Source organism: Electrona antarctica (assembly GCF_951216825.1).
Source record: "Electrona antarctica genome assembly, chromosome: 1".
Lineage (NCBI taxonomy): Eukaryota > Metazoa > Chordata > Actinopteri > Myctophiformes > Myctophidae > Electrona > Electrona antarctica.
The window spans coordinates 4,096,171-4,116,571 of NC_136806.1; the positions used below are offsets into that span (position 1 = coordinate 4,096,171).

The window sequence follows — 20,401 nt, forward strand, 5'->3', positions numbered from 1 at the left end:
CAAACATACATGTTCAATACACCTAGAATACAGTCAAACATACATGTTCAATACACCTAGAATACAGTCAAACATACATGTTCAATACAGCTAGAACACAGTCAAACATACATATCTGTATTGTCTTCAATACACCTGCAGTCAAACATACATATATGTATAGTCTTCAATGCACCTGCAGTCAAACATACATATATGTATAGTCTTCAATGCACCTGCAGTCAAACATACATATATGTATAGTCTTCAATACACCTACAGTCAAACATACATATCTGTATTGTCTTCAATACACCTACAGTCAAACATACATATCTGTATAGTCTTCAATACACCTACAGTCAAACATACATATCTGTATAGTCTTCAATACACCTACAGTCAAACATACATATATGTATTGTCTTCAATACACCTACAGTCAAACATACATATATGTATAGTCTTCAATACACCTACAGTCAAACATACATATATGTATAGTCTTCAATACACCTACAGTCAAACATACATATCTGTATAGTCTTCAATACACCTGCAGTCAAACAAACATATATGTATAGTCTTCAATACACCTACAGTCAAACATACATATCTGTATTGTCTTCAATACACCTACAGTCAAACATACATATCTGTATTGTCTTCAATACACCTACAGTCAAACATACATATCTGTATAGTCTTCAATACACCTACAGTCAAACATACATATCTGTATAGTCTTCAATACACCTACAGTCAAACATACATATATGTATAGTCTTCAATACACCTACAGTACAGTCAAACATACATATATGTATAGTCTTCAATACACCTACAGTACAGTCAAACATACATATATGTATAGTCTTCAATACACCTACAGTACAGTCAAACATACATATATGTATAGTCTTCAATACACCTACAGTACAGTCAAACATACATATATGTATAGTCTTCAATACACCTACAGTACAGTCAAACATACATATATGTATAGTCTTCAATACACCTACAGTACAGTCAAACATACATATATGTATAGTCTTCAATACACCTACAGTCAAACATACATATATGTATAGTCTTCAATACACCTACAGTACAGTCAAACATACATATATGTATAGTCTTCAATACACCTACAGTCAAACATACATATATGTATAGTCTTCAATACACCTACAGTACAGTCAAACATACATATATGTATAGTCTTCAATACACCTACAGTACAGTCAAACATACATATATGTATAGTCTTCAATACACCTACAGTCAAACATACATATATGTATTGTCTTCAATACACCTGCAGTCAAACATACATATCTGTAGACCTCAATACACCTACAGTACAGTCAAACATACATATCTGTAGACCTCAATACACCTGCAGTACAGTCACACATAACACCAAAAAGTGCTCTAAATGCACCATTTATTTGCAAACTGTACTAGGCTACTATTAACACTAGCAGGCTGATAGACCGACGGATACACATTTAATGTTGGGCTTTTTTAATATCCAGCTGCCCTCGTGGGGATCCAGTAAGACTATGACTGTGTAGGGATATGCAGGGAAGCTTAACCTATAAAGCATTACCTACTCAAACCAAGTGTAAGTGACCCGGCTTATGGAAGAGGTAAGTGTTATGTAAACATCGCCACAAGCGAGCTGCCGGAGATTATTGAATTCTTTCCTACAGAGAGAGACCGTATCTCTCACGCTGGGTTCTGAAGAGAACATCACATGGTTACTGAGCCTCCGTCTCCATTACGCTTAGAGCTCCGTTGAGCTCACTGTGCTCAACAGAGAAAGGATCCGTTATTAATGCAAATAGACCCGAGACCAGATTCTGCAAAATGTCTTCTAAATCATGACAGTTTCCTGGAAAACACCTATGTTCCTATATCACTATTTCATGTCAAGGAGCCCCAGAATTATATGTAATTGGCCCCCGACCCCCCATCTGAAATTATGTTGTTCCAGGGACCCCCCCCCCCAGAAGCAAAGATTTGAGTTAAAAGCTCTGAAAGAATATACATGTTCAAAGATTTGCACCACATTTTCACAATAAAAAAAAAATCAGATCTACGAGCTTGTAGATCTACGAGCTTGTAGCTCTGCTATTTTTCAATAGCTAAACGTCTAACATAATGCTTAATAAAACACCAAAAGGAAGATTTGTGCTGCATTTTCACGATTTTTCAAAAATAGCAGACCTACAAGCTCGTAGCGCGCCACTCGCCACGCTCTTAATGCAATTCAACTGACACAAAATCCTTCATGTCAGAGATGTAGGAGATAGAATCCAAACAGTGGCAGTGAGTCTCAAGACTCCTTCATATTTATGATGTTTTGACATCCGGCGTCTCTGTTGAAATGAGCAAAAGAAAAACGGAAAGAGGAAGCGAGACAGAGACCGAGGGGGTGGAAAGTTTGATGAAAACGGAGAAGTCAGATACAGAGTATTGGAAAGAAGGAGAGTGTGATAAAAACACCTATACAGGGACTTAACGTAGGAGAGCACCTTTCCGGTAAGACGTTGTAGGATTAGCCGCATCCATCATACACTTAAACAGAAAAGGGACAATAGGCATTATTAACCCATTCTGGGCGGGAACTCCTTCTGGTGTTTTAAGCATTATGTTATACTTTTACTTTAGCAGATCGACAAGCTCGTAGCGCGGCACCGAGTGCCGCGCTATGAGCTTGTAGATTTGCTATTTTTTGAAAGATCGCGAAAATGTGCCTCAAATCTTTGAACGTTTCTAACTCTAATCTTTGCTTCTGGGGGGGTCCCTGGAACAACATATTTTCAAATGTGGGTTGGCCAATTACATATGATTTTTGGGGTCCTTGATATGAAATATTGAGCACCACTGACATAGAAACATTAAGTATTTCTGAAAACTGTCAGGATTTAGAAGACATGTTTAAAATTTCGACGTGAGGCCTAAATGGGTTAATCTAACTTGATTAAACTCTATTGTCTGTAAATATAGAATGCCACAAAATATAGTGAATGTTACTTTCAAAGCCCAAATGGTGCCGGCGCTGACTGAGGATCAACATGCTGGATCTGTACAGAGCTGCAGTTCTACTGTCCGTAAATATATCAACTCCCTTTTTAGCTGTTGAATGAAACTAGTGCTGACGTTTACAGAGATATACTGACACATAGGATCTGTGAACCCATCAATACCCCCCAACTGATATACTGACACATAGGATCTGTGAACCCATCAATACCCCCCAACTGATATACTGACACATAGGATCTGTGAACCCATCAATACCCCCCAACTGCGAGCAACACATTTCCCTCGACAGTGAAAGTCAAAAAGACGTTTTCACGTACGCCAAGAAAGGGAGTCTCTCACTCAGCCAAAGGTCAGGCTGTTGTTACTGCCAATTTAGAAGATGTTCAAATGGGGGGGAAAGAGTCCATTAACTCAATGCATCTACTACAAGTGACATATAATAAATTGTAACCCAAAACATGCTGTATATTTTTCTCCTACTTTATCTAGAGGGTGTTATTATTGTAAATGCCAGGGAACGTTTCCATGGTCATGGACTGAACAGAAAGGCAAGCTTTCCAATAAAACCAAAGTAATATTCTCATTGTCAGCGTAAATAATGGACGGTGTGAAGACTTTTCAACATAACGATGGGAGAGTTTTCAGTTCCCTGAGGTGGTTTTCTTGTTGTTTAACCTTAACCACTTAAACCTTCTGTTCTTAGTGCAACGGAGTTGCATCGTACTTGGCCTCGACCTTTTGTTGATCTATTCTACATCAAATCTCTTCGCTGAAAATGTATAGCAAAGCTCACAAGACGTTACAGCAGTGTTTTCCTCCCAGAATATATAGGATACTGGGATTCTAGTAGCTAAGCCCTACTCGTATTTCTTCGTGCAACACACAATGAATGTGACCTTGTAGATCTGCTAATTTTGCTTTTCTTTTTTATATATAATTTTTATCCCACGATTTTGTAACCCATTTTCACCCCTGTGTCAATGATCTAATGTGATCCTGGGCTCTACACACCCTCCGCCAACCTAGTCCCCATATATGGGGGACATGGGGAGAGCAACGGACTTGAACTCATGCTTCCTTCATGCCTGAGTGTCCAAGTTGCTCCTTTACACCTGACAGGGGGGAGTTTCCCTGGTTGGACGTAGCGCGTGGAAGGAACACGTTATTCCAACCAGTTCCTTTCCCCTCCATCAGGCGCCCCGGCTGGCCAGGTGGGAGGCAGTTTTAAGTTTAATTTAGCTTTTTTTTGTGCACGTGAAACTTTTGAAATTGTTTGAAAATATATATATAAGAAGACGACGAAGAATCCGAGTCAATATGGGCCCCCTGCTGCTGCTGCTCAGTGGCTTCTCAGAATCAATCCAAAAGCACTGCAATTTCATTAATATTTCAATATGTTATCTTTGGTGGTGGGTTATTCCTCCTTGCAATGTAAGCGGCTTAAGGCCACTTCAGTGTTTCACTTTTATTTGTGTCAGGCATTCCACTACAGCCTCATAGTGAGAGGCTGTAGGCCTACTGTACTCCCCCAGAGAATATTAATGCCCTTTGTTCTTATTCTTAGGATTAAACCCACTGTGCTGTTAAAATGGGAAAAAAACAATTTAATATTTCTTGACAAAAGTCCCTTTCTTTCTCGAACGTTTGACCCTTGATCCCTTACGGGTGACAGACGAAGACAACCGCTCTGTCCTGCCTGGGGCTGGAGGGTGGATTACTTAAAAAGGCTGATACACTGAGTTTTTGGAATAAAACTTAATTTAGTTTTAGTCACATTTAAGTCATAATGTAATGGAGGGGCGGTAGCATCAGCTTAGCTTGTTATTGGTTTTATAAGATCCTAAAGACCCCAGATTGTCTCATTTTGAGCAGAAAACGGACAAATAAGCATGTGTGCACGTCGGATCCGTATGTAGGTAAAAGCATTGTGTTTTTTTTTGAGTGGTGTAAACCACTCCTACAACTGGCTTTGTTAGTCTGTGCAGAAAAAATTAGCATGGTTGCTATGTTCACCCGGGTGTGATTTCATTACGTCAGACATGATTTCATTACGTCAGACAGGCTATATAAGACCTTACACCACTCAGTTCACACGGGTGTGATTTTTTATATAATTGCTGGATTGAATGAAATTCTTGGCACAGGCGGGTCGTGGATAGAAAAACGAGGTCCCACATTCTTGGCATATACTGTGTTAAATAGCTCTACAGTAAGTCAAAGTCAAAGTCCTACGATTAGTCATACACGTTACCGCAGTGAAATTTGTTCTCCGCATTTGACCCATCTCTTGGAGCGGTGAGCCGCAGCGTGCGCCGCCGGGAATCATTTTGATCAGTTGATTTGACCCCCCAATCCAACCCATTGATAGTGAGTGCCAAGCAGGGAGGCATTGGGTCCCATTTTTACAGTCTTTGGTATGACCCGGCCAGGGATCGAACCCCGACCTCCCAGTTTCAGGGCGGACACTCTAACCACAAGGCTGGTCTCAGCATAAACATTGCCATACTAATCATTGTTGCTAAGACTACGAACGGTCTCCTCATCTCTCCAGCTCTTCAGTAAACACACTGAGGATACCAATTGCATCCAATCAGGAGAGAGAACTCACACAGAGCACAGCATGAAACACACAAGAAATTGGAAGTGACAAAGACAGTCAACGGACACAATTGCAAATGGAACAGTGGAATGGAACAGTTGCAAATGGAACTATTTCTTGATTGAATGAAATTGGCCAGCTGGAAATGCATTTTCTGTTTATTGAAGAGCTGTACAGAGGGGGGGGGGGGGGGGTCATACGAAGCTATGTGTGTCCCTATGTCTGTCCCTGTGTACGTCGGTCTGTCCTATCTGGATGTGGTAGACATCAGCGTTGTGTGTTGTGTTTCCTACCTACAGAACATCTGGATGTCGTAGCGTGTTGTGTGTTAAAACCCATTTTGGGCGGGAACCCCTTTTGGTGTTAGCATTATGTTATGCTTTATCTATTGAAAAATAGCAGATCTACAAGCTCATAGCGCGCCACCGAGTGGCGCGCTATGAGCTTGTAGGTCTGCTATTTTTGAAAAATCGACTGACGACTGACATAGAAACATAGCTTTTTCAGAAAACTGTCAGGATGTACAAGAATTTTTTTTAGAATCTGATCTCAGGTCAAAATGGGTTAATTCCATACCCGCAGAACATCTGGATGTCGTAGCGCGTTGTGTGTTAACTCCTTACCCAGACAGAACATCTGGATGTCGTAGCACGTTGTGTGTTAATTCCTTACCCACAGAACATCTGGATGTTGTAGTGCGTTGTGTGTTAATTCCTTACCCAGACAGAACATCTGGATGTCGTAGCACGTTGTGTGTTAATTCCTTACCCAGACAGAACATCTGGATGTCGTAGCACGTTGTGTGTTAATTCCTTACCCGCAGAACATCTGGATGTCGTAGTGCGTTGTGTGTTAACTCCTTACCCAGACAGAACATCTGGATGTCGCAGCGCGTTGTGTGTTAATTCCTTACCCGCAGAACATCTGGATGTCGTGGCGCGTTGTGTGTAAATTCCTTACCCAGACAGAACATCTGGATGTCGTAGTGCGTTGTGTGTTAATTCCTTACCCAGACAGAACATCTGGATGTCGTAGTGCGTTGTGTGTTAATTCCTTACCCAGACAGAACATCTGGATGTCGTAGTGCGTTGTGTGTTAATTCCTTACCCAGACAGAACATCTGGATGTCGTAGCGTGTTGTGTGTTAATTCCTTACCCAGACAGAACATCTGGATGTCGTAGCGTGTTGTGTGTTAATTCCTTACCCAGACAGAACATCTGGATGTCGTAGCGTGTTGTGTGTTAATTCCTTACCCAGACAGAACATCTGGATGTCGTAGCGTGTTGTGTGTTAACTCCTTACCCAGACAGAACATCTGGATGTCGTAGCGCGTTGTGTGTTAACTCCTTACCCACAGAACATCTGGATGTCGTAGCGTGTTGTGTGTTAATTCCTTACCCAGACAGAACATCTGGATGTCGTAGCGCGTTGTGTGTTAACTCCTTACCCACAGAACATCTGGATGTCGTAGCGTGTTGTGTGTTAACTCCTTACCCAGACAGAACATCTGGATGTCGTGGCGTGTTGTGTGTTAACTCCTTACCCAGACAGAACATCTGGATGTCGTAGCGTGTTGTGTGTTAACTCCTTACCCAGACAGAACATCTGGATGTCGTAGTGCGTTGTGTGTTAACACCTTACCCACAGAACATCTGGATGTTGTACAGCGTTGTGTGTTAATTCCTTACCCAGACAGAACATCTGGATGTCGTAGCGTGTTGTGTGTTAACTCCTTACCCAGACAGAACATCTGGATGTCGTAGTGCGTTGTGTGTTAACTCCTTACCCAGACTGAACATCTGGATGTCGTAGCGTGTTGTGTGTTAATTCCTTACCCAGACAGAACATCTGGATGTCGTAGTGCGTTGTGTGTTAATTCCTTACCCAGACAGAACATCTGGATGTCGTAGTGCGTTGTGTGTTAATTCCTTACCCAGACAGAACATCTGGATGTCGTAGCGTTTTGTGTGTTAATTCCTTACCCGCGGAACATCTGGATGTCGTAGCGCGTTGTGTGTTAATTCTTTACCCGCAGAACATCTGGATGTCGTAGTGCGTTGTGTGTTAACTCCTTACCCAGACTGAACATCTGGATGTCGTAGCGTTTTGTGTGTTAATTCCTTACCCGCAGAACATCTGGATGTCGTAGCGTGTTGTGTGTTAACTCCTTACCCAGACAGAACATCTGGATGTCGTAGTGCGTTGTGTGTTAACTCCTTACCCAGACTGAACATCTGGATGTCGTAGCGTTTTGTGTGTTAATTCCTTACCCGCAGAACATCTGGATGTCGTTGTGCGTTGTGTGTTAATTCCTTACCCGCAGAACATCTGGATGTCGTAGCGCGTTGTGTGTTAACTCCTTACCCAGACAGAACATCTGGATGTCGTAGTGCGTTGTGTGTTAATTCCTTACCCAGACAGAACATCTGGATGTCGTAGCGTTTTGTGTGTTAATTCCTTACCCGCGGAACATCTGGATGTCGTAGTGCGTTGTGTGTTAATTCCTTACCCGCGGAACATCTGGATGTCGTAGCGCGTTGTGTGTTAATTCTTTACCCGCAGAACATCTGGATGTCGTAGTGCGTTGTGTGTTAACTCCTTACCCAGACTGAACATCTGGATGTCGTAGCGTTTTGTGTGTTAATTCCTTACCCGCAGAACATCTGGATGTCGTTGTGCGTTGTGTGTTAATTCCTTACCCGCAGAACATCTGGATGTCGTAGCGCGTTGTGTGTTAACTCCTTACCCAGACAGAACATCTGGATGTCGTAGCGCGTTGTGTGTTAATTCCTTACCCAGACAGAACATCTGGATGTCGTAGCGTGTTGTGTGTTAACTCCTTACCCAGACAGAACATCTGGATGTCGTAGCGCGTTGTGTGTTAATTCCTTACCCAGACAGAACATCTGGATGTCGTAGTGCGTTGTGTGTTAACTCCTTACCCAGACAGAACATCTGGATGTCGTAGTGCGTTGTGTGTTAATTCCTTACCCAGACAGAACATCTGGATGTCGTAGTGCGTTGTGTGTTAACTCCTTACCCAGACAGAACATCTGGATGTCGTAGTGCGTTGTGTGTTAACTCCTTACCCAGACAGAACATCTGGATGTCGTAGCGTGTTGTGTGTTAATTCCTTACCCACAGAACATCTGGATGTCGTAGCGCGTTGTGTGTTAATTCCTTACCCACAGAACATCTGGATGTTGTAGCGCGTTGTGTGTTAACACTCCGAACGCCCAGGACAAAGTTCTTTGTCCTTTCTATTAGTAACGCCCGTCGCCCAGGACGAAGTATTGTCCAAAAGACGAAGTTTATTGATACGAGAACAGATCGCATGGCTGTATAGCCCAGGCGCGCCTCCTGGGCTCTCCTCGGTGACGCGCAAGAGTGAGGCGTCATCGAAAAACTCCCTCCCCTGTTTAGCTGATGAAAACGAAAATCTTAAAACGTTCATAAATCGCGATCTAAATCACCCCAGTCCAGTCGCTAGTCTCGATAGATTTATTCTTGTCTCCCGTTGTTGTCGATCGACTCTAGAATGCTGTGGCTATTGTTAGCTGCTACACAACATCATGAACTTCCGGGCCGGTCCGTCCGGAAAAGGCGTCCGTGTTTATAAATCGACTGGACGCATGAATGTAATGGATTAAATAGTTCCGGGCAATTAAAGTGTTAATTCCTTACCCAGACAGAACATCTGGATGTCGTAGCGTGTTGTGTGTTAACTCCTTACCCAGACAGAACATCTGGATGTCGTGGCGTGTTGTGTGTTAATTCCTTACCCAGACAGAACATCTGGATGTCGTAGCGCGTTGTGTGTTAATTCCTTACCCAGACAGAACATCTGGATGTCGTAGTGCGTTGTGTGTTAATTCCTTACCCAGACAGAACATCTGGATGTCGTAGCGTGTTGTGTGTTAATTCCTTACCCAGACAGAACATCTGGATGTCGTAGTGCGTTGTGTGTTAATTCCTTACCCAGACAGAACATCTGGATGTCGTAGTGCGTTGTGTGTTAACTCCTTACCCAGACAGAACATCTGGATGTCGTAGCGTGTTGTGTGTTAATTCCTTACCCGCAGAACATCTGGATGTTGTACAGCGTGGGGTCGTCCTCCAGCGGTGCCAGCTGCTGGAGACACAGCTGCTCGCAGCCTCCGTTGAACCCGTCGGAGCAGTCGATGCCGATGTGGTGGTCGTAGCATCCGGTGCCGTCCTTCATGGGGCTCAGCCCTGGGGGGCACTGTGGGGCAGAGAGACAGACAGACAGGCTCAGCCCTGGGGGGCACTGTGGGGCAGAGAGACAGACAGACAGGCTCAGCCCTGGGGGGCACTGTGGGGCAGAGAGACAGACAGACAGGCTCAGCCCTGGGGGGCACTGTGGGGCAGAGAGACAGACAGACAGGCTCAGCCCTGGGGGGCACTGTGGGGCAGAGAGACAGACAGGCTCAGCCCTGGGGGGCACTGTGGGGCAGAGAGACAGACAGACAGGCTCAGCCCTGGGGGGCACTGTGGGGCAGAGAGACAGACAGACAGGCTCAGCCCTGGGGGGCACTGTGGGGCAGAGAGACAGACAGACAGGCTCAGCCCTGGGGGGCACTGTGGGGCAGAGAGACAGACAGGCTCAGCCCTGGGGGGCACTGTGGGGCAGAGAGACAGACAGACAGGCTCAGCCCTGGGGGGCACTGTGGGGCAGAGAGACAGACAGACAGGCTCAGCCCTGGGGGGCACTGTGGGGCAGAGAGACAGACAGACAGGCTCAGCCCTGGGGGGCACTGTGGGGCAGAGAGACAGACAGGCTCAGCCCTGGGGGGCACTGTGGGGCAGAGAGACAGACAGACAGGCTCAGCCCTGGGGGGCACTGTGGGGCAGAGAGACAGACAGACAGGCTCAGCCCTGGGGGGCACTGTGGGGCAGAGAGACAGACAGACAGGCTCAGCCCTGGGGGGCACTGTGGGGCAGAGAGACAGACAGACAGGCTCAGCCCTGGGGGGCACTGTGGGGCAGAGAGACAGACAGGCTCAGCCCTGGGGGGCACTGTGGGGCAGAGAGACAGACAGACAGGCTCAGCCCTGGGGGGCACTGTGGGGCAGAGAGACAGACAGACAGGCTCAGCCCTGGGGGGCACTGTGGGGCAGAGAGACAGACAGACAGGCTCAGCCCTGGGGGGCACTGTGGGGCAGAGAGACAGACAGCGGTGGTGATTTGGACAGGACTTTTTATTGAGTTTTAGTCTGTGAACTCCACTGGCTCCCAGTCAAGTTCAGAATTGATTTCAAAATACTCACCATCACCTACAAAGCCCTCAAAAACCAGGCCCCCCTCTACCTCTCTGAACTCATCAACCGCCATGTCCCCTCTCGCTCCCTCAGGTCAAGCACTGCCAACCAACTGGAACCCCACAAGTCCAACAAACGAACTTGGGGAGACAGGGCTTTTGCAGTGGCTGCCCCTTCTCTATGGAACTCACTCCCAACTCACATCAGAGCTGCCCTCACCTTCGAAATGTTCAAAAGTACACTCAAACTGGCAAACTTTTCAAACCCACACACACACACCCTTCTTGTTCGTCCTTTTTTTATTTTGATTTCTAGTTTTTAACCTTTTAACTAGTTTTTCTAATAAAAATGTCTGTACTTCTGTTCTGTAAAGCGACTTAGGGTACCCAGAAAATCGTATATATTATTATTATTAGTCGTAGTATTTTGAGGGGCCATTTTTTGCATAGGCCAACTCTTACCTACATCAATTTGCATTTTTAAATTGTAATTGTACCCGTTCTACCTCATGTGTAAGATTTAAAATCCAAAGGAAATTATATTGTGTTTGTAAATTATTATTTTTTGATGGAGAATCCAATTTTTTTGGATAGAATTACTCTAACCTACATTATTTTGTACTTCTAAATTGCACATTTTGCCCGTTTTAACCTCTTTTTAGGATTTTTAAAGACATAAAGGAAATAATTTATATTGACAAAGTCAAATCAAATTAACATATTTATTAACAATTTATTCAAGTGCATTCAAATGTATGTCACTGGATAAAATTATGATGATCAATTATCACTTCTTGAACTTTACAAGGTTGAACAAGTCCTGCTTTGACTCATAGCCTTAGACACCATCCTCCTGCTGGTCTCCTGAGTCCTGATTCCTCCATCCCTCTTTTCCTGAGAGAAGTATGTAGCAGAAGCCTCAGTCACCATTTTGACCACCCTCTCAATGCTTTGAGTGTGGCAAGGCCAGTTGGGCACCTTCATGGGGGTGTCGATTAAGTCCATTTTGGGCGGGAACTCCTTTTGGTGTTAGCATTATGTTATGCTTTAGATATTGAAAAATAGCAGATCTACAAGCTCATGGGGCGCTACAAGCTTGTAGGTCTGCTATTTTTGAAAAATCGTGAAAATGTGGCACAAATCTTCGAATATATATTTCAGAGCGAACATTTTTAACTAAAATATTGGCTTCTGGGGGGTCCCTGGAACTACATATTTTGAGATGGGGGGTCCGTGGCCCAATAGAGATAATTCTGGGGGTCCTTGACATGAAAAAGGTTGAGCACCACTGACATAGAAACATGGGTTTTTCAGAAAAAATTTAGGATTTAGAAGCCTTTCTTTTATCGACCTCAGTCCAAAATGGGTTAATCTCCAAGGTGTTTAGTGTGCAGGTGAGAGGAGGCTCTGACACACCTTCTGACCAGCTGATCAATCCACCAATGCTGGAAGCATCCTAATTGTATTGGACATTGTGATGCCAACTGTTAGAAGACATGCTTGGTATGCCCACAGTGAAGCCATCCTCCACACACTGCTGTGCTCCAAGGATCAGAAGGAGAGGATTGAGGAGGTGGAGAGAATCCTGACCATCAGGGGAGAAGGAGACCCAGACACTCAGCTGGGAGTCAACTCTGGAAGAACCAGAAGTACACCTGAGACCAATTATGATGCTTCCAGCATTAGTCTCACGTTACCAGACTGTTGCCTCCGCGATTTCCAAACGCTTCATCATACATACAGTCTTGGCCAACGGAAGAGCTGTCGTGAGTAAACTATAAAGCGGAAGTGGAGCCTCCTCGCCACTTCTGTTTCGTCTTTACAGTCGCGCACATTTATCCTAATATAACTAGAAAACATCTAAGCATATATAGCTTGTTGCTTAGCAGAAAAGGAAATACAAAAATAAAAAATAAGCACTAAAGATATTTTAAAATATATTTCCGTGAACGGAAATGGCAGCTTCCGTTACTCAGCTCATGGGGCTGTAGGTCCAGACTCTATATAGCATTCCTTACTCAGCTCATGGGGCTGTAGGTCCAGGCTCTATATAGCATTCCTTACTCAGCTCATGGGGCTGTAGGTCCAGACTCTATATAGCATTCCTTACTCAGCTCATGGGGCTGTAGGTCCAGACTCTATATAGCATTCCTTACTCAGCTCATGGGGCTGTAGGTCCAGACTCTATATAGCATTCCTTACTCAGCTCATGGGGCTGTAGGTCCAGACTCTATATAGCATTCCTTACTCAGCTCATGGGGGCTGTAGGTCCAGACTCTATATAGCATTCCTTACTCAGCTCATGGGCTGTAGGTCCAGACTCTATATAGCATTCCTTACTCAGCTCATGGGGCTGTAGGTCCAGACTCTATATAGCATTCCTTACTCAGCTCATGGGGCTGTAGGTCCAGACTCTATATAGCATTCCTTACTCAGCTCATGGGGCTGTAGGTCCAGACTCTATATAGCATTCCTTACTCAGCTCATGGGGCTGTAGGTCCAGACTCTATATAGCATTCCTTACTCAGCTCATGGGCTGTAGGTCCAGACTCTATATAGCATTCCTTACTCAGCTCATGGGGCTGTAGGTCCAGACTCTATATAGCATTCCTTACTCAGCTCATGGGCTGTAGGTCCAGACTCTATATAGCATTCCTTACTCAGCTCATGGGGCTGTAGGTCCAGACTCTATATAGCATTCCTTACTCAGCTCATGGGGCTGTAGGTCCAGGCTCTATATAGCATTCCTTACTCAGCTCATGGGGCTGTAGGTCCAGACTCTATATAGCATTCCTTACTCAGCTCATGGGGCTGTAGGTCCAGACTTAGCATTCAGAGATTGTGGAATAGTTGTCTGGCTACGCGAGACTATCCAGCATTGGTGGATTGATCAGCTGGTCAGAAGGCGTGTCAGAGCCACCTCTCACCTGTACATTAAACACCTCCGAGATGAATTGATCATCATAATTTTATCCAGTGATATACATGCACTTGAATTGTCATAAATATGTTGACTTTGTCAACAAACAGTATACTAATAATACATGGAATAAAAATATATGCAGGGATTAATGTTTGAACATCTTCTCAATATAATTTGTTCTGTGTGAAGTAGAATTTGTATCACTAAACATCTATCAAAAGATTGTCCTGAATAATGTAGAAATCAATTTAAGTATCTATCAATTCAAGTGTCTTCTTCACTTGGGGAATAATCAATATTCATTAGGAAGAGAAACATTGTTCCTTCAACAGTTTATCTAATATTATGAAGGTCTGTGTATTGAAATGTTACTATTCCCAATGAATGTGTTTATGGCAGCATGGCCTTGCAGGCATCTATAATAGGGTCTGTCTGTCTGTCTGTCTGTCTGTCTGTCTGTCAAACAAACATATTTGCCTACTGCGCTCTGGTTGGTCGCTCACTACTTAGGAGGGAGTGAATTACAACGGAGCAGTGCCAAATCTGCAGAGGGATTCCAGGCTACTATCAATAAGGCACGGAATTTTCTGTATACTCTGCAGGTGGTGCAAAAGTGGAAGCTATTTTATAAGCTTTGAAATGTTCTCATGATAATATACTGTAATATCCTGGCAATGCAACCCTGCTCCTCTCCAACTTCAATAAATACACAGCTGAATACTGTACAGTGTCCATGAAGACACGCTGTCGTTTAAGGATGTCACGACTCACTAGATGTCGGTAAGCAGGCTTTCATTTTCGTCGCTGGCGCAAAAATTGAAAGCCTAGGGGAACGCATTGGAGTAGAACCGCTGCTCCTTCGCTTTGAAAGGAGCCAGCTGAGGTGGTCCGGGCATCTGGTTAGGATGCCTCTCGGGCGCCACCCTAGGGAGGTCCTCGACGCACGTCCCACTGGGAGGAGACCCCGGGGCAGACCAAGGACCACGTCCCACTGGGAGGAGACCCCGGGGCAGACCAAGGATCACGTCCCACTGGGAGGAGACCCCGAGGCAGACCAAGGATCACGTCCCACTGGGAGGAGACCCCGGGGCAGACCAAGGATCACGTCCCACTGGGAGGAGACCCCGGGGCAGACCAAGGATCACGTCCCACTGGGAGGAGACCCCCGGGGCAGACCAAGGATCACGTCCCACTGGGAGGAGACCCCCGGGGCAGACCAAGGATCACGTCCCACTGGGAGGAGACCCCCGGGGCAGACCAAGGATCACGTCCCACTGGGAGGAGACCCCGGGGCAGACCAAGGCGCAGTTGGAGGAAACACATCGACTCACTGGCCTTGGAACGTCTCGGAATCCCCCCAGGAGGAAGTCACTAATGTTGCTCTGGAGAGGGAAGTCTGGAGCACTCTGGTGGAGCTGTTGCCCCCGCGACCCGACTACGGATAAGCGGTTGAAGATGGATGGATGGATGGATGGATGGGAACGCATTGGCCGCTCTGGGCTAGAAGTGGGAGGAGTCAACCCTTCCGGGTGGGCGTCGCTCCAAATGATGCACTAGGGGGCGGGAGAGGAGGGGCCGGGGCTGACGGACAGATCAGGGAGATCCAATCAGGGCCTCGGCAAATCTCAGCCTGTGACCCGCCCCCTCTAGCCCATTTTGACCTGAGATCAGATTCTAAAAATGTCTTCTAAATCCTGACAGTTCTCTGAAAAAGCTATGTTTCTATGTCAGTGGTTCTTTCGATTTTTCAAAAATAGCAGACCTACAAGCTCGTAGCGCGCCACTCGGTGGCGCGCTTTGAGCTTGTAGATCTGCTATTTTTCAATAGCTAAAGCATAGCATAATGCTAACACCAAAAGGGGTTCCCGCCCAGAACGGGCTAGACCAGAAACGTAACACGTTAGCTCAGGCGCTAGGATGTCACTCCCATTTCATCATCTCACTGCTGCACAATGGACACCAAAGGCCACAGTGACAGACAAGGGAAGCCTATTGAGATTTAGTTCTATTCTCGTCCTCGTCGGGCATTATGTGACACAATTATCAGCCTCAGTTTTCAATTTACTTAACGCATTTAGGCCTGACGTCGAAATTTAAAAAAATGTCTTCTAACTTCTGACAGTTTTCTGAAGGATGTTTCTGTATTGGTGGTGCTCCATATTTCATGTCAAGAACCCCAAAAATGATATGTATTTGGCCACCGATCCCCATCTGAAAATATGTTGTTGCAGGGACCCCTCAGAAGCAAAGATTTGAGTTAAAAACATTCGCTCTGAAAAAATATTATATTCAAAGATTTGTGCCGCATTTTCACGATTTAAAAAAAATAGCAGACCTACAAGCTCGTAGCAAGCCACTCGGTGGCGTGCTATGAGCTTGTAGATCTGCTATTTTTCAATAGCTAAAGTGTAACGTAATGCTTGAAACACCAAAAGGGGTTCCCGCCCAAAATGGGATAAAATCCAATGAGCATCGGCTCCAATACTCCACGATGAGCGAAATGAAAAGCCTTTGTTCGCGGGAACGGAGCAGCTAGTGGGCATCTCTTCATCTCTCCCCCCAACGAGCCGCCCGATGCATTTCACATGCTAATTGGACCCGGCGTTGATAAACCCACAGAAACTGATACAACAAAGGGACGAGCGTTTTGTGAAGTTTTGCGCAGAGCACAATCGACAAACTTCAATAATTGAAATGCGGTCCGCGCTGGCATGGGGTTTGGTTTACTGAACTTAACCCATTTTGACCTGGTAACGATTCTACAAAATAATGTCCTGACAGTTTTCTGAAAAACCTATCTTTCTATGTCAGTAGTTCTCAAACATTTTCATGTCAAGGACCCCCAAAAATATATGTAATTGGCCACCGACCCCCATCTGAAAATATGTAGTTCCAGGAGCCCAGAAGCAAAGATTTTAGTTAAAAACGTTTGCTGTGAAAGAATATATAAATAGAAATTTGCACCACATTTTCATGATTTTTCTAAAATAGCAGACCTACAAGCTCGTATGAGCTTGTAGGTCTGCTATTTTCCAATAGCTAAAAGTACAACATAATGCTTAAAACACCAAAAGGGGTTCCCGCCCAGAATGGGTTAATGTCACCTCTTGTTCTGGAACTTACAGCTAGATCCCCACAATAATGTGAACTGTTTTTAGATTGTTTTGAAATTTGTCTTGGCTTTTATTTGTAAACCTCATGTAATTCACATGTATACCTTTTGTTTTCCTTTCCTGATCTTCAGATGTATTGTGATGTCTTCGTGTGATATTGTATTACTCCACGACACTGTAAATGAGTTTAATTACTCAGTGTAACTTCGAGAATAAATAAAACTTTGAATGAATTAATTAATTAAACTTCACCAAAGCCTTCCCTGATGCCTCCGGCAGTGGCTCAGGGGTAGAGTGACCGGATTGGAATGGCAAGGTTCCCAGCTCGAACCCGGTGCTCCCCCAAGAGTTAAGGCTCATTCATAGTCTGGATTTTCGGTGGTGAGGTGACCACCGCTCCGGTGGTGAGGTGACCACCGCTCCGGTGGTGAGGTGACCACTGGAGCTGAAATAACGTTGAGCAGTGGTGAGTAAAAACAGAGAGAAGGGCTTGGGCGGTGGTTTGCTCTTCACCGCGGCTCAGTGACGTCATGTTGTAGTTCGGTGGTCACCTCACCACCGAAAATCCAGACTATGAATGAGCCTTTAGTGTCAAAGTGTCCTTGAGCAAGACTCTGAACCCTTATAATTGCTCCCGATGTGCTGGTTGGTGCCTTGCACGGTTTCCTCCACCGTCGGTGTGTGAATGGGTGAATGTAATGCACAATCTATGTAAAGCGCCTTGGATAAAGGCGCTATATAAAAGCAGTGACGCACAATGTATTAGGCTTATAATAAAACAGTGATATAGCTGCAGAAGATACAAATAGTAGAGAGGAGCGCATATTGGATTGGTCTTTTATTTAACAATTATTAAACAGCGCCTCTCAATTACCTCTCAATCAAATAAAAAAAAGATGTAATCCAAACTCCTCCCGTCAATTGTAAACGAACGGTAACATGAATGAACTCTTCAAGCCTGACACATGTCAGAAATCAAATCAATAGCGCCTGACAGAGGCATGCATTACCTTTCCATCAAATAAAGGAATATAATCCAAACTATTGTCATTGCAGGTGCTGCCAAATAAGTAATTAGGCTATAGGCCTACCTCATGCCAGTCAGTTGCGCAAATATAGGTCAGATCAATTAGCAGAGCGGAGCAGCTTCTCTGCAGCACAATGACCGCAGCTCTTCTTAAAGTGTACTTACTTTAATAATATGACATAGTGTTGGATCTCCAGACAAACAAACCTTGGATTATAATTATTGGATTATACTCATTCTTTATTCAAACGAAAGCACGAGGTAAGAAACTATAATTCTTCACTGTTCACAGCACCCAGGCAGGTGTTCTTAATCGCGTCGCATTCCTATCAAAGTGGCCTATACCACACTAACTTTGTGATCAACCTTCTTAATTTGCTTATTTTATTTGTAAAAAGCAACACTGTATTAACTTATTAAGACATGGCAGTATAATATTGGTGCAAAATGGAAATATGGAGAGAGAGAGAGAGAGAGAGAGAGAGAGAGAGAGGGGGGGGGGAGAGAGAGAGAGAGAGAGAGAGAGAGAGAGGTTCCATTTCAAAGAAAAAAAGGCCTCGCAGGCGCGACTTCGTGCAGGCCATTCGCACAAAGCGGCTCTGTCTCTGAGAGGGCAATATTATAGTTACCGTACTTATATTAGTGCAGAAAAGAAGATGTCGCGAAGGGGTTGTATAGTAGCATGCGGCAGGGAGTCGGGGATGGATAGAATCCTCTTCGCTACAGGTGCCGTGATAACGTGGCACATTATCTTTCCACCACGGTCGTGGACTTCTTTGCATATTTTAAAATGCAACCATGAACCATGTCACGGAACATGGCAGTAGACATGCCGTCTGGATAGTGTCCAAACCAAGCCCCCAGTAAGGCTATCCAACGTTGAAGCTGCCACTACCTACTGGCGAAAAGAGGAACTGCAGCACTTTCATGGAGGTGGACGGACGTTCATGACGTCATGTATGACGTTTGAGGTCCGGGCTTAACTTCCGCTCACTTGAGCCATTGAGTTATAATTGTACTTCCGGGCAGTCTTCCGGGTGCTTCAAAACGCCACTGAGCAGCTTCCATCGAAAAGCTAGCGCTCCGGTTCGGTCTCTACCCTTTCTAGCTCTATGGGTCCAAACAGGGTTCACTTCATGGTCTTGGTGGCTCTGCACGGTGGATTAGACACTGCTATTGATTTCCGTTAGCCGACCAGGAGATACTGGCCGTGACAACTGACGTATCACCTGCGATGCAAGCAGCATAATCTGGTGTACACTGACTGCATCTCCTCACTCATCTACGGCACACACCATGCACTCCTTAACCCGGTAACACCGCGGACGCATCCGAGTCACGTTACATTTATAACCACTTCAACCATTAGTTCATACTTTGGCCGTTCAAAAATAGCAGATATACAAGCTCATATAGCGCGGCACAAAGTGGCACGCTACAGTATATGAGCTTGTAGATCTGCTGTTTTTGAATAATCGCGAACATGTGTTAAAATCTTTGACCTCTTGTTCTTGTTCTTGAACTTACAGCTAGATCTCCACAATAATGTGAACTGTTTTTAGATTGTTTTGAAATTTGTCTTGGCTTTTATTTGTAAACCTTATGTAATTCACATGTATACCTTTTGTTTTCCTTTGCTGATCTTCAGATGTATTGTGATGTCTTCATGTGATATTGTATTACTCCACGACACTGTAAATGAGTCTAATTACTCAGTGTAACTTCGAGAATAAATAAAACTTTGAATGAATGAATGAAACTTCACCAAAGCCTTCCCTGATGCCTCCGGCAGTGGCTCAGGGGTAGAGTGACCGGATTGGAATGGCAAAGGTTCCCAGCTCGAACCCGGTGCTCCCCCAAGAGTGTCAAAGTGTCCTTGAGCAAGACTCTGAACCCCTAATTGCTCCCGATGTGCAGGTTGGTGCCTTGCATGGTTTCCTCCACCGTCGGTGTGTAGCCGCTGCCACACGGTCGAAAGAGCTGCGCACGTTCTCGGCTGCGCGTAGCTTAAAGCTTGAGTTTTTAGACAGCTGGTGGATGGAAATTAAGCTCCACCTCCGCTGAATTCTTGCGCGACGGCCAGATTCCCGGAAACGCTCTCCTCCGCTCAAGTCTTCCGCGGAGGTGGAGCTTCTTTTCCATCCACCAGCTGTCTAAAAACTCAAGCTTTAAGCTGCGCGCAGCTTAAGAAGTGCGCAGCTTAAGAATGTTTTGCGCTATGGTGTGGAGACGGTGTCTGAATGGGTGAAGGTAATGCACAATCTATGTAAAGGGAGGTGCGAGGCGATCAGTGACGCACAATGAATTAGGCTTATAATAAAACAGCGATATAGATAGTAGAGAGGAGCGCATATTGGACTGGTCTTTTATTTAACAATTATTAAACAGCGCCTCTCAATTACCTCTCAATCAAATAAAAAAATG

The 20,401-nt window shown here is 44.8% G+C and overlaps 1 protein-coding gene across 1 annotated transcript in view; it reads right to left on the reverse strand.

The window, feature by feature from the left end:
- Positions 1 to 20,401, reverse strand: part of astn1 (astrotactin 1) — a gene marked incomplete at its 3' end in the record, with an annotated part of 1,033,675 nt that overhangs the window by 680,522 nt on the left and 332,752 nt on the right. Inside the window, exon 18 of the mRNA XM_079507194.1 lies at positions 9,713 to 9,879. Coding sequence (XP_079363320.1) covers positions 9,713 to 9,879 — 167 coding nt within the window. The remainder of the gene's footprint in view (positions 1 to 9,712; positions 9,880 to 20,401) is intronic.